This window comes from Cololabis saira, chromosome 3 (genome assembly GCF_033807715.1).
Source record: "Cololabis saira isolate AMF1-May2022 chromosome 3, fColSai1.1, whole genome shotgun sequence".
Classification (NCBI taxonomy): domain Eukaryota; kingdom Metazoa; phylum Chordata; class Actinopteri; order Beloniformes; family Belonidae; genus Cololabis; species Cololabis saira.
In genome coordinates, this window is record NC_084589.1 from 40105386 (window position 1) to 40119262 (window position 13877).

Below are 13877 nucleotides of genomic sequence, written 5' to 3' on the forward strand. Positions count from 1 at the left end.
AGATGTAAAATAAATCTAAAAAAGTACACAGCCTTGGTTATTTCTCTGGCTGATAATGTTAGTTTACATGGTTGATTCAAAGAAACGATAAACACAATCGGAATCAGCCAAGAAAAATGCATTCGATGTGTCTAAACTTTCAGTTGGCACGATTTTGACTAACTTGTCATTATGGACTAAACATAAGTTGCATTATGTAGTGTGCATGGAATAGATTAGTTGCCTCCAAGCATCCTTTGGGTATTTTACAACAAAAGGCAGACCTCCAGTTGGTTAGCCGGATATATTTTATAGTCCTGTGGTTGCATTTATACAGATATCTGCTTACTATCTCTGTGCTACATGGTACCAACGCAGTCTGCATTTCGCGATTAACACTAAAGAAATTCTGTAGGTTTTTAAAGCTTTATTGAAGGATAAGACAGTGAACAAACTTGTGTTCTCTCTCCTGATGGTGTTTTTTTGTGGGGGTCCAGTTAAAAATGGCATATAAAATTCACCAGGCACAGATTTTCTTTAATTACAGTTGGAGGAATGTTGGAGGAATTGTGAGATGGTGTAACTGCAGTTTATAATCTATCACAATTTTTCTTTTTGTCTTGAAACACTGTCGTGCAGCCCTGTGAAAAACCCACAGGAAGCAGTCGTGCTACGGTTTACAGATTCAGACCACATGTTTGTTTTCACATTTGCTTCTACCCTACAGTTAATAAACCACCCATTTATCCCTTGAAACATGGAGAATTTTTCATTCCCTGCTGAAGATCCTGTGAGGGAAAGTCCATGTTAAAATTCAACCTGACAATTTCCCTTTAACAGGCCTTTAGCATACACTGCTCACTTACCCCTAAAATCAGCAGATGGACTGCTTTGAAGTCTTGGCTTCTTTCACACAGTTTCTTTTTTTCTCATCAGGAGATTATTCTAGTCTGGCTAGTGGGGAGACGATGGAAAATAACCACAATCCCAGTTCTGAGAGCACTGGCTTGGCCTATATCAATATTGATGGAAATTTAGCCTGCTTCCTTTGTCTACAATGCTTCAGGGAATTTTACTGTAGCCCAGTAAGCTTACTTAGGCAATACCTTTGGGTGGGCAGGCCTGTGTATTCTATGAACAAAGACCAACAATGAACGGCTGTGTAGCTGTACGAGGAAAGGGGGTGCCTCACATGGATGGTTTTAGTCTGTGTATGTGTTCATGTCAGAAAAGGCCACTGCTTTAACCTGTTCAGATGTGGAGAAGAAATGAGCACATCTCCCTTTTATTGATATGTTCCCTTTTTATTCTGCCTCTTATCTGTAAGCTAGGAAGTTCATGTATAGTTTAAGTGATTACGTACATTTTCATAAACAAGTTTCACTGGGGTATCAGTTCTTCCAGACATTAAGTCTTTATGTTTTGTAAGTTTTGTTTAGTCTTTTTTTCCTGTAGTACTGCGTGCCACTGCAGGAATGTTGCGTGGATGCAGGCAGTATTGATGTGCATTGCGGGGTGGTTGTTTGTGAGATCTTATGTGGGTGGTGTGTGCTTAACTGCTCTTGGTCACAGTAGATTGCTCTTAGAACATCAGATACGTCTGCTCAGTCATTTACATTTGCTTCGGGCCTCTGCTCCCAAGCTCGCTCTTTTCTCCTCACTAACACTCACAAGGTTAGAAAAGTTGGAAAACAAGCATGGATTGAATACACATTATTGTCTCATTAACTTAAAAAATAATCTTGTGGTGTTTGGACACAGTACTTTCTTGCGCTGCTTTTGAATGGATTGTCTATTTTTTTAGCCAAAGGGCTCAGTAACAAATCTTTCTTTTTATGACACCCATCCATTTAAAAAAAACATTTTCTTTCTTGTAAGCGTGCAAGAGCTCTACAGATGTACTGGTTTGCCCCTGGTCATATGCTACATACTTGCACAGGGATATTTACTACATTAATTATCCGTCTCTCCTGACAGAAAATCATCTTAGGCATGACTCGACATGCAATAAGAAAACAAAACCCAGACAATTAACATACTGTAGAACGATGCATGTCTAAATGGAGGAGAAATGGCTGGTAAAATCCTCCACATTTTTTATGACAAAATGTTATTTAAAAAAAAAAAAAAAAAAATTGTACTAAGAAGCAGGGCTTAATGATTTCGAAAAATAATCCAATTGGGAACCCCCCCAATATTGCCATTTAATATTTGTCTTTCTTCAATAAAACCTAATGTAGTATTTCAATACCAACACTAAATTTTATACATTTAGTATTACATTTTCTTCCAAAGACTAGGCATCTTTGTTTTAAGTCTTGCATATTTTAATTTAGCCAGTAAATGATACAATATACAGAATAATAATATGACTCATGCTTTTACGTCACCGCCACAAACCAACAGATCTACTACCTCAAACACATAAAGTTTAAACTGACTAAACAATTAAGGTAATATATTTAGGGCCCGAGCACCTTCAGTGCGAAGGCCCTATTGTATCTGTAGGAATTCTTCGCGTTATTATTATTATTATTTTTCTGACGAAAGGAGGGCCTTTTTGCCCCCCTAAACGTGCCCAAAAAGTCACCAAATTTTGCATGCAAGCCAGGCCTGGCGAAAAATTTTATATTTAATGGTTTGCATTAATGGGCGTGGCAAAATGGCTCAACAGCGCCCCCTTGAAAACTTTGTGCCTCAAGCCCCACGATACGTTTTGACGTACATGCACGAAAATCGGTACACACCTGTATCATGGGACAACTTAAAGAAAAGTCTCTTGGTGCCATGCCCGAAACCGAACAGGATGTCGGCCATTTTGAATTAATCGTGTCATTTTGGCGAAATTTATGCCATTCCTTCGGCAGTTAATACGGCCCGAACCGTAATGTGCCCCCAAGTGTGTTATACATCAAAATGTGCGTCTCCATCCTCCGACACCACGCATTACTTTTCTCTTTCAAAAGCGTTACCGTGGCGATGCTAGACGCCAAAAAGCGCGCCCACCCTTCATCTGATTGGTTCTGACAGAAAAAACTTTGCGCCTCAAGCCCCATAATACGGTTTGACGTACATGAACGAAAATCGGTACACTCCTGTATCATGTCGCAACTAAAAGAAAAGTCTCTTGGCGCCATGGCCGAAACCGAACAGGAAGTCGGCCATTTTGGACATTCTGAATTAATCGCGTAATTTTGGAGCAATTTATGCCATTCATTTGAGAATTAATACGGCCCGAACCGTAATGGGCACCCAGGTGTGTTATACATCAAAATGTGCGTCTACATCCTGCAACACCACGCATTACTTTTCTCTTTCAAAAGTGTTACCGTGGCGACGCTAGACGCCAAAAGGCGCGCCCCCCCTTCATGTGATTGGTCCATATTTGATAGTTCTCCAAAAGTCACCAAATTTTGCTTGCAAGCCAGACTTGGCGATAAATTTGATATTTCATGGTTTGCATTAATGGGCGTGGCCTAACGGCTCAACAGCGCCCCCTAGAATACTTTTATCTGCCATAACTTTTGAATGGTTTGACATAGGAAGTTGTGGGTGGTGTCATGGGACTCTGTAATGAGTCCTTAAGCTTCGTTGGCCTTAATTAGCCCCGCCCCTTCTTCTGATTGGTTGTCCCTTTTTTCTGCTATAACCTTTTAATGGTTTGACATAGGAAGTCGTGGGTGGTGTCATGGGACATTGTACTGAGTTCTTAAGCTTCGTTGGCCTTAATTAGCCCCGCCCCTTCTTCTGATTGGTTGTCCCGAATTTCTGCTATAACTTTGGAATGGTTTGACATAGAGAGTCGTGGGTGGTGTCATCAGATTCTGTATGGAGTCCTTGACCTTCATTGGCCTGAATTAGCCCCGCCCCTTCTTCTGATTGGTTGTCCCTTTTTTCTGCTATAACTTTTGAATGGTTTGACATAGGAAGTCGTGGGTCGTGTCTTTTCTGATATGCTTATGGGGGGCGGTGGCCGTGAGTGCGAGGGCCCGTTCATCGCTGCTTGCAGCTTTAATTATTTTTGTTTTTTCTTTTAATCCAATTTTACAGAATATTTGATATCGGGACCAATGAAAACACAGCGAAATTGAACAATGTAAGATTTTCACAAATGGAATAATAAAAGGAACCAAACGTGTCCCAGAATGTATTTAATCCCAGTTTGTGCAGTTTAAGTATTGTGGCTTCTGAACTGGTTCTGATCTAAGGCCTTGTTCCTTTTAAAATGTGGTGGAACGGTTCTTTGATCTTGCCCTGATTCAGAAACTAACTTCAGCTACGTGTCTTTTACTCTTGTGGGTATTCAGAGACTAACTCCAGCATTGGCAGAGGTCGCTCCTGCTCCATTTCAAACTCACCAAAAGGCTCAAGGAAATTTCAGAAGATCTGGTGGCGTCACTAGTTTCAGCACCTCTTTTCAAAGGAATAAATTACCAATATCTGTGATCTGAGACTGACAAGTGACGTTTCTGACTCACGCGAATAAAAATAAAAAGGTAACTCAGCATTGTGCTATAGATTAATAGTTTTAATCAGGGCTCTAATGGTAAACTGTAGTATCAAATATCCACACGCGAGAAAAGAACCATCAAGGAGTTTCATTGGCATAGTGGTTGAAAATATTATTTTAATAATTCAAAAACCGAAAATCCTGAGAAACGTTTGTCGTTTAGAAGATTGTCTCCTGATGCGTCTGCGGTTATGTACCAGGTCTTAGCCCGGACAAATGCAGCCCCTGTACCATTTATCAATGTTGTGAATCCGGCTTGATCACCGCGCTTGCACAACATCATCAGTAAAGGACGCCGTTATTGACAGATTAATTTACCTGTTTTAAACTGCTCTGATAAAGAGCGACACTTTCAAACATTTCGGGCAATGATCCCAATCTTTGGCTTGTCTGGCACACTAATGTTCAACATTTTAGCCACACATCTGTCATACATGGCTCTGGTGTTTTGTTTTAACGTGCTGGAACAAGTTTGTACTTTTACTTCATGAAGTAGCAACGTTAGCACGGCCTGCTCTGAACACCAGACATTGTGCGGCGTCATCCTTTTGTAAAAACCCAAACAATCGTACAGTATGGATGTGCTGTTCCTCTTCTAGGCAGAGTTTCAGCTGATTCAGTTTCAGAACGGTCCATCCAGCCCATAAACGGGATATAACAGTCTAGCCAAAGGCCATTGCGCAACAGAGTAAAGCACAGCATGAAGAGTCGACTGCTTGCTCACTCTCGTAGGTTGTTGATGTTGTTGTTTTCAAATTAAGTATGTGCAATAAAAGTGGAAGCAGCAGAGAAAATCTGGGCCTCTAAAATCCACCAGAAAAGTAGCTTGTCTCTGTACATACTTGAGGCATATCATGGAGTGTGTGTTTGGGGTGACGGGGACTCGAAGTGGCAGCCTGATGGAAGTGATGCAGTCCAATAAAATTAACATAAAATGTTTTGTTCTTTCTCAATTCACAGCAGAAAAATCCAAGTTACAAGTGCGGAGTTCCAGTGCCATTCGAAGAGCGTCCTCCTTGGACGCCATCACAGGACCATACCTCACTGGCCAGTGGCCCCGGGACTCCCATGGACCCTACCCTTCCTGTATGAAAGATAAAGCTACACAGGTACCCAGCCTTCAGAACATGCCATTGTAGCTTTAGTAAAATGTTTGCCTGGCCGACCACCCTCATTCTTTTCTTCTTCAATAGAAAAAATGAGTTTGCCTCCTCTTGATTCTACTCTGATTTCCAGTAAGCAGTATCAGGCGGAGAATATCCTGCCTCTGGACACCTTCGAATAGGCAACCCTGGTCCTAGAGAGTCCTGCATGTTTGAGATGTCTCCTTGCATCAGCACACCCGATTCTAATTTAAGGTTGTCATCAGCTTGTCATCCAGGTCTGCACAAGTCTGTTAATGACACAGCTACTTGTCTGATGCTGGGGGAAACATCTAAAATATGCAGAACTAGAGTTGCTGACCCCTTGGATAGGCAAAGAAATGGAAGCATGTGACATCGCTAGAGCAATAACCAGAGTGGTATTGCATGCAGTAGAGTAGGTGAATGGTACTGGTGGGTGGCTGTTGTCAGTTTTTCAGGAATAACTTGTTGATCCAAAGTGTTTGGAATAGTGGCTCTTGGATGGGCCTGTAAAAGTCATTGATTAAAGCCCGCCTCATTGTGATTGGTTCAGTACATTGGTGTTAATGTGTATGAATGGAAGGGGGACCTGAGCCATTTCACAATCATTTACTCAAAGTGAATTGGTATGGCGGCCATGCTGCTAAAATGTACCTCCTGTTTATGTATTTTGCATCTCACTGGACATTTTTATACACACTGTTTTGTCATTTCCTTTTAAATGACAGAACCCTCTGTTTGGTTAGTGCAGTCATTCAGGTTTGATGTAGAATAGATAAGGAGGTGTTCATGAAGATCCGAGTGATAGAGGTGTTTAAACTGTGAGTCACGTTCTTTGTGGAATCTGATTCCTTTGCAAGGTTCAGGAAGTGAAAGTGCTGAAAGTAGTTTTTGTCCTGTTGAAAATCAAATAAAGTTAAGACGATGAGATAAAACTCTATATATCAAGATGTCAGACTATGTGTAAACTAGGGGTGTAACGGTACACAAACATCACGGTTCATTTCATTTTCGGTACAGTAAAAAAAACAAAACATAAAAATTGCTTTTCGTTTCATTTTCAACTCTGCAAACAATTTATACATTTTCTTACAAAATGAAACATTATAAAATAAAAATAGGAACAAAAGATATAATACTACTTAAATCTATTAGCAAGTCCTCCAATAAATAAAATATTCTCAAATTAAACAAAATATAAAACGTGTGTTTAAAACCTGTGTTCTTAACAACTGAGTATCGTCGCAGATCTGCTGCTATAAAAACATGAATGGCATTAGTTGTAGCTTTAGCCTGATCTGATTTACTGGAAAAGCATGTTTTAGATGCCAAAGGTCGCTGTGTTGACACGGTGCTGGTTTCTTTCCTCAAAGCAGCAACATTCACATTCGCGTGGTGCCGTTTCAAATGCATTATGAGGTTTGACATGTTGCCAGAAACATGCATGTTTCTGGTGAACAACGTCGGCACGCCGCTCTCGTCTTATCTACTTGTCTTTGTCCGTTGTTGTTTTTCACCGGGAACCCAAAGTGTTCCCAAACAGACCCTATAGGAAGACCCTCCCTTACAGATAAGGGAGGGTCTTCAAGCTCCGACTTCTTGTTTGCATCAACCATGATGGAAAAAAACAACTCACGTGGGAGTCCGGTGCCGACTACAAACTTCCAGTCCGCCACATAAGATGTCCGTGCAGGAAGCCTGTTAACTAGCTACTGTTAAACATTGTATTCGGATCGGTACACCTCTGCACCGCACCGCCCTGTACCGAAATACTTCAGTACGAATGCGTGTGCCGTTACACCCCTAGTGTAAACGTGTTGTGTTCAATAGCGTGAATTCAGTTTGAAGTGAAAGAAAAACACGAATAGAAACTCTACAAATTGTCTTTTCGTAGTGAAATCACTCTTCAGAACCTCCAGAAACTGTCCGATTGGGCTCATTGATTTATCATTACACCATATATTTACTTCACTTTAATTAACTGCAGTCGGACATACAACGTCAGATTGGTAAAGAAAACCTAAACAGATGTGATTGTTGAATCAAACGGGTCAATAATGAGTCATATCCAGAAGGGGATGTGAGATAAAACTTAGTTTACAATAAACATCTGGCTGAAGAAAAGGAATGATCTTGAGCTGAGTGAGTTTATGCTTTATGGTTTATATTGAGTTGAAGTTTGTCTAAAAACGTACTTGAAAATATTACTGGGCCAATTGATCAATGAGATTTTCAAATGGCTAATTACCAAATGTAACACTGACTGCACTGCCAAAATTAATCAATAGGTGTTTGCCACTGTTGTTTTAAAAAAGATTTATCTGTTGGGTGGTTGTGTTAAATGTTGCCAATATAGTTTCTTTTTTTTTTAAACTTCCCAACCCCTTAAAAACATATGATGTCTTGATTAGGGACTGGCCCAAATACAGTTTTCTCAGCTCTGCAGCTACGGCAGATGATTACAAAGATTATCTGAAGCTCTGTTGCGTGATGCCAAGAGAATGTGGTCCATGCAAATTCTTCTTACCCTCCATTCATTCTGATCAAGTCTGTCCAAACATCCTGATTTCAAGTCTTCCAAGCAAAACAACATCTGAAACAAGAGCTGAATCGAGCACTAGCAGAGCTTAGCTGGGGCTCCCGACCAGGTGGCGTGTAGCTATCAGCATTGGCAGGCCTGTATTTCCAGCAGACTTCAATCTGGACTGGTCTGGGAAAGATCCTCACACCTGACGGACTGCAGAGCTGCTGGCGGATATTTGCAACACGAGGTGGCGTTTTGAAAAGTAATTTTTGGTGGGGAAATTGGAAGTAACTGCAGCATTTAGCTGATTTAAGGTTAGCACAAGCTACCTACTCTTAGCTAAGCAACCCTGGGACCCTACTAGGTCAACCCACAGCCAGTCATGATGGTAAAATGAACAGGACATCAAAATATATTTGTTTCATAAGTGTTTAATCACAGCTCAGAAGTTAACATGTTGGCCAAAGTGATGACAGCTAGCTATTGGCTGAGCCAGCCAACAATCCAAAATGTGCGGCCCTAACATAGATTTATTGCTTTATATGATTTAACTTAATACAGATGGTTTTCATGGATGTCGAATCTCGTTGTGGAGACCAAGACTGTTTTCAGAACCATTCTGTAAATATGTTTTATATTTACGGTAAAGTTGGACATTTGTTTTAACATGGGAGTCAATTGAAATTGATTCATCTTTAAAGCCACTTTAAGTGGTAGGTTTGGAAACTGCATTGTTTTTATTATACATCCTGGATGGATACAACCCAGAAGGGAGACTGCTGGTGGTCGGATGACGTTTATTTTGCCGTTGCATGTTTGTGAAAGCCAAGAAAATGAAATGAAAACAAAATGCTACCCACACTGAAACCAGATGTCTACCTTACAAATACATATCCAGATAAGTATTCAGGTCCAGCCCTGAGATCTAAATGTTTAGTTTAAAATCTAAACAGAAACACATTAACACTATGCTACATTAACTACAGTGCCGTGGAGAAAATGTAAAAGTTACTTATGATCAGTTGTTTTACACTTGAGGTGATTATAGCTCTTAGGAGTCAGGTTTTAGGAATAAAAACATCTGGTCATACCTTTTACCAAAACAACACACACAGCTCTGCTCATGGCAGCAGGTTTTAAGGGTGTACAGTCATTCACTTGATTTAACTCCACCCCCTTTTTTTTCTTGCATCATTCGAAATATTTATTACAGGTTTGTGCAACCCATTTCCAAGTAACAGCAAATGTTGCATGATACTTGGGTGGAGTGACTCGGGTGGAGTAAAAGGTGGCAAGGCTGGATAAATCTTCTCATGAGTCTGTGATGTCACATAACCCTGCAAAGCTGAACGGCCTACGGTATGGTACTGGCACTGGTATATTTTAAAACTTAGGCTGCCCAGAATAAGTGCTTTAACTGAGTTTTTGATTTGATAGTCATTGTTGTTACATATTAAAAAACTTTATACATTATATAAGTTGTAAAGAATAGGAAAAAATGAAATCTTTGAATGATGTTCCAGATCAATTTGAAAATGTATAAACTGTGACAATTACCATCTACATATGGATTCAACATTGAGCTTCACTGGAGAGCAGCCCACACATGATCATCCACTAATCCTGCTGCGTAGTTTTGCTCAAAGAGCTTAATTTCTGGATGGCGAGGGTTTGGACTGGGGTTGCGTTATGAAAGATTATTGAATATGTATGATCTTGATGAGGGCCGCTCTCATTGCTAAAAGAAGCCTTTCATGTGACTGAATGAAGACCGCCAAGTCTCATTTACATGGGCTTCATTCTTTTAACCCCTTATTTGCCTTGCGTTTCTTTGTTTGTGGGCCGAGGAAGTGCAAGAGGGCTTTGCAGGATTTCATGAAGTGGCTGGGTGCAAAGTAAACACGTCTAATTACAAGGTTCCTGTGTAGCTCTGGAAAGTATGGAAAATCAGTTGGATAATTATCAGGTCTTGGAAAATGTTAATGCACAAAAACAGCTGGGCCTGTGATTTATATCTTATGAACGTTAATTTAGCCTTTTCTGGTGATATAGTTTTCTGCAATATTTCCATATGTCTGTAGGTTAAAGTCATAGTAAATGTTGCGCAAATGAGGGGAAAAAAATATCTTTTTTGAGATATTTGTCCATCAAAGGAGTGGAAATTTGGGATGGAAAAAACATTTGGCTGTGTTGTAATCGTGCGGGAGAAAGGGTACACTTCACAATCCTTGAGCGATTAAATGCTCCAGCTCCCCTAAAGATAGTCGGAGACCACCTTCTCTAACGAGGTTTGCTTGGGCTCAGTTCTTTTCACAAGAGAACAGCAGAAAGTAGCCGACAAAAGGACCCTAGGCTCTTTTGTTGTGCATTGCACAAATTCAACACAGCCTCTCCTTTGAGCTGTAATACAGCCCTGCATGGAGGTGAAGTTGTTTGCACCTGTCCCCCAGGCGAGGCGCAGAGAAATCCTACTGCTTACCACCTGGCCCTCGTGGCTGCCTGCCTTTTGTGTAGAAGCTGAGAAGCAGAGGGTCCATACATATGCTAATTTCTGTTCCAGGATAGGTCTGCAGGCCGTAGGCCCTGCGGTTACGGAGCATAGAGAATATCTGTATGAAGATTAGGGCCCTGACACGGCAAGCCAGCCCCGAAGAACAAGCACGAACAAAGGCCGACTGATCAGACAGTTTGTGTTTCCTCACGTCCTCCGCAAGAAGTTACTCTTGAACACGACGCACAGACTTTCTGGCCGTTCTTTGCCTACATGAGCGGAAACGACTAATCAAGTTTATGCTGGTAATCTGGAAAAGGTGATCAGAAAACAAAAATAACAATCTGGTATGTTTTCAAGCTGCTGTGAGATGAGCTAAGCCATGTCAGCTCATGTTTGAAATATGAACACAGAATAGGTCTGGGTCCAGGTTTTAGGTGTGTCAGGTGTGCTAGGGACCTGTAACTTTACACAATGCAAACGGATACGTGTCTTGTAGATTAAAGCACGAAAATACCAGCCCAGAGATATTCATCCTTTTTTTCTGGAATGCAGAGTGAGTTTCAGACATGCATAAGATAACAGATACACAAAGTCAACTGTCCAAATCAGACTGCATGCTCTCGTCAGCTCTAAAACCTGCCAAATGATAGCAGCAGTACTCTGCACGCATGTCTCTACAATCTAAACAAAGCAGCACGAATTCCACCGCAATTTTGTTGAAGCCCAGTCATTACTTCCTGCTTTGGAACAGAGCTGGATTCTTGAGGATGTTGCCTGCATGTAACCCCTTTTGGGTGGGAATCACAATAGGAAGCAAGCTGCAGGCTAAGGTCGGGGAGTTTTTTTAAAATTTTTTATCTCTGCAGCACTACATTATCAGGCACAACACCTGGCACACATGCCAGTCTACAAAGCACACAACCGGGGCTGGAGGTTCAACAAAGTAGATAAAAGGGCCTCTTTGGTAAACAAAGGTGGGTGTTAATGTGAACGGACAGTTTTGGGGAGAGGATACACAGTCAGTAAATTAAAGATAGCAAGCAGTATTTTTAACTGCTGTACTATGTATATCCGTGGTAGCGTATTGCATAATATTTTACATCCTCACTTTATCTGGCATTGCATTTCTGTTGAACTTGATGTCACGAGTTTCAGCATAGGCACATCTACTATAACTGTTTACTATTTCCTGAAAAACAAGTAGAATATAACACTTGCACGATGCCCTAAAACAAGTGGTACCTTGTCCTGTAACATACACTAGTCCAGTAACATATTCAACCTCTTTGAATTAAAAGCTTCCTCTTCCTCTAATTTTTTTTTAACCCTTTTTGCTATTTGAGGAAATATTTGGCTTTTCATCTCAACTTATTAAAAGCTCTAGACTAGATGGATGTCCTATAATGCTATTGGGGCTGCAGCTATCGAATATTTTAGTAGTCGAGTATTCTACTGAAAATTCCATCGATTAATCGGGTAAAACATATTTTTGTTTAGTTAAAGAGCAATTATAAATATACATAAAATGTTAGATGTTAATTGACATTACTAAGACTAAATTATATAATACAATAGGTTCATGACTGTGCATTTAAAAACCCTGAACTTACACCAGTTGACCAAATTCACTGCCTTCACTCAAAAAACTAAGGATCTTACCAAGAAATTTTCTTATTTCTAACCTAAAAATGCCATACACCTAATAACACACATCACTTAAAAGGTTAGGTGTTTTTCCCACGTGTTTCAATTGAACTTTCATTTGTGTCAAGCAAATTTTAAGTTCTAGTTAAGTTTTAAGTTAAAGTCTTGATAAGATTTTGAGTTTTGGCAGTGTTCAAAATAAAATTCTGAGACCTGCTGTATTGGAGCACCAGCGCTACTTGATGTTTTATCCATCAATGACTACAGAGCTAAAATTGAAAACTACCCAGTTAGCTTTATTACGTTTTTATTTTTCACCCTCATCACTCTCCAGCTCTGTGTTTTTACAGATTAAATGCGTTAGTCATGCATCGACAGTAGTCATAATTTATAGAAACCTAGCCCTCCACAGGGCTAACGTTATGTTAGCAAGGTACCGTAACGTTAATCTCATTAATTAGCGCTACGCTAACTTAAGTTCAAAGTTTATTTAGACGGAACAATGCATATTATTTAACACTACATTAAGCAGTGTAAATACACCGGGTTTTAGCAGTAATGCTAGTTTCCACCCGCAGTCCCCACAAACAACCAGACACACTCACACCTACGGGCAATTTAGAATGATCAATTAACCTAGCATGCATGTTTTTGGACTGTGGGAGGAAACCGGAGTACCCGGAGGAAACCCACGCAAGCACGGGGAGAACATGCAAACTCCACACAGAAAGGTCCTGCTGGGCCTGGGAGTCGAACCGGGAACCTTCTTGCTGTGACGCAACAGTGCTAACCACTAAGCCACCGTGCTGCCATGTCAGGTGACGGTCCTCCGCTCTCAGAGTAAACAGGGTGCCTTCGGTGGACGTACTGTTGTGATATGCAATCGCTGTCCTACAGTGAAGACACGCAACAGTGTTCGCCTTGGTGTCCAGCTTGAAATGCTCCCACACTTTGGACATTTTCTGCCTTTTCTTTTAGTTAAAACCAAACATATCCGCCGCCTCTTTCTTCCTCTTTTATGTGCGTGGCGTCAGCTCGTTGTGCCGCATTAAACGTAGATTTGCCAGCTTTGAGCTGGCAAATTTAAACGATTCCTTGAGGCAGAGAAAATTCCTTGATCAGTTTTTGTAATCGAATTACTCGAATTATTCGAGGAATTGTTTTAGCCCCTAAATACTATAATGTCTTTACTGGGATGCAAGCAGCAAGAGAGATGTCTGTTTGACGTCACAGGACATGCGTGAGAACGCAACTTTTCCTCGGCTGCTAAATCCAAGAGTCCATGAAGCCTTCTTGCCCTTTTCTAGCAATCTGCATTCTGCAAGTCTGCAGCACCCAAGTCCCTCCATGTTTGGCCCAGAGATCAAACTGCACAAGTAATTCCATTGGCCATGGACAAAATGTTAATGCTAAAGGCTAGTTACATCTGCAATCCAGCATGGCCAAGCACAGTGGTCCCTTTTTATATGAGCACAAGCAACCATTTAATATGTGTCCTTTTCTCGGGAAACCAGTGCCAGCAAGGCAGCTCAGACAGCTTCACGGGTGTTCCTCATTATTCACAGTGTGATGTTTCATATCATAGGGCAGGGTTTGTGGGTT

The 13877-nt window shown here is 40.8% G+C and overlaps 1 protein-coding gene across 3 annotated transcripts in view; it reads left to right on the forward strand.

The window, feature by feature from the left end:
* Positions 1 to 13877, forward strand: part of LOC133439580 (glucocorticoid-induced transcript 1 protein) — a 41812-nt gene that overhangs the window by 10334 nt on the left and 17601 nt on the right. For all 3 annotated transcript variants that reach the window (XM_061717494.1, XM_061717495.1, XM_061717496.1), the window contains exon 3: positions 5450 to 5598. In XM_061717494.1, the coding sequence (XP_061573478.1) occupies positions 5450 to 5598 (149 nt within the window). The remainder of the gene's footprint in view (positions 1 to 5449; positions 5599 to 13877) is intronic.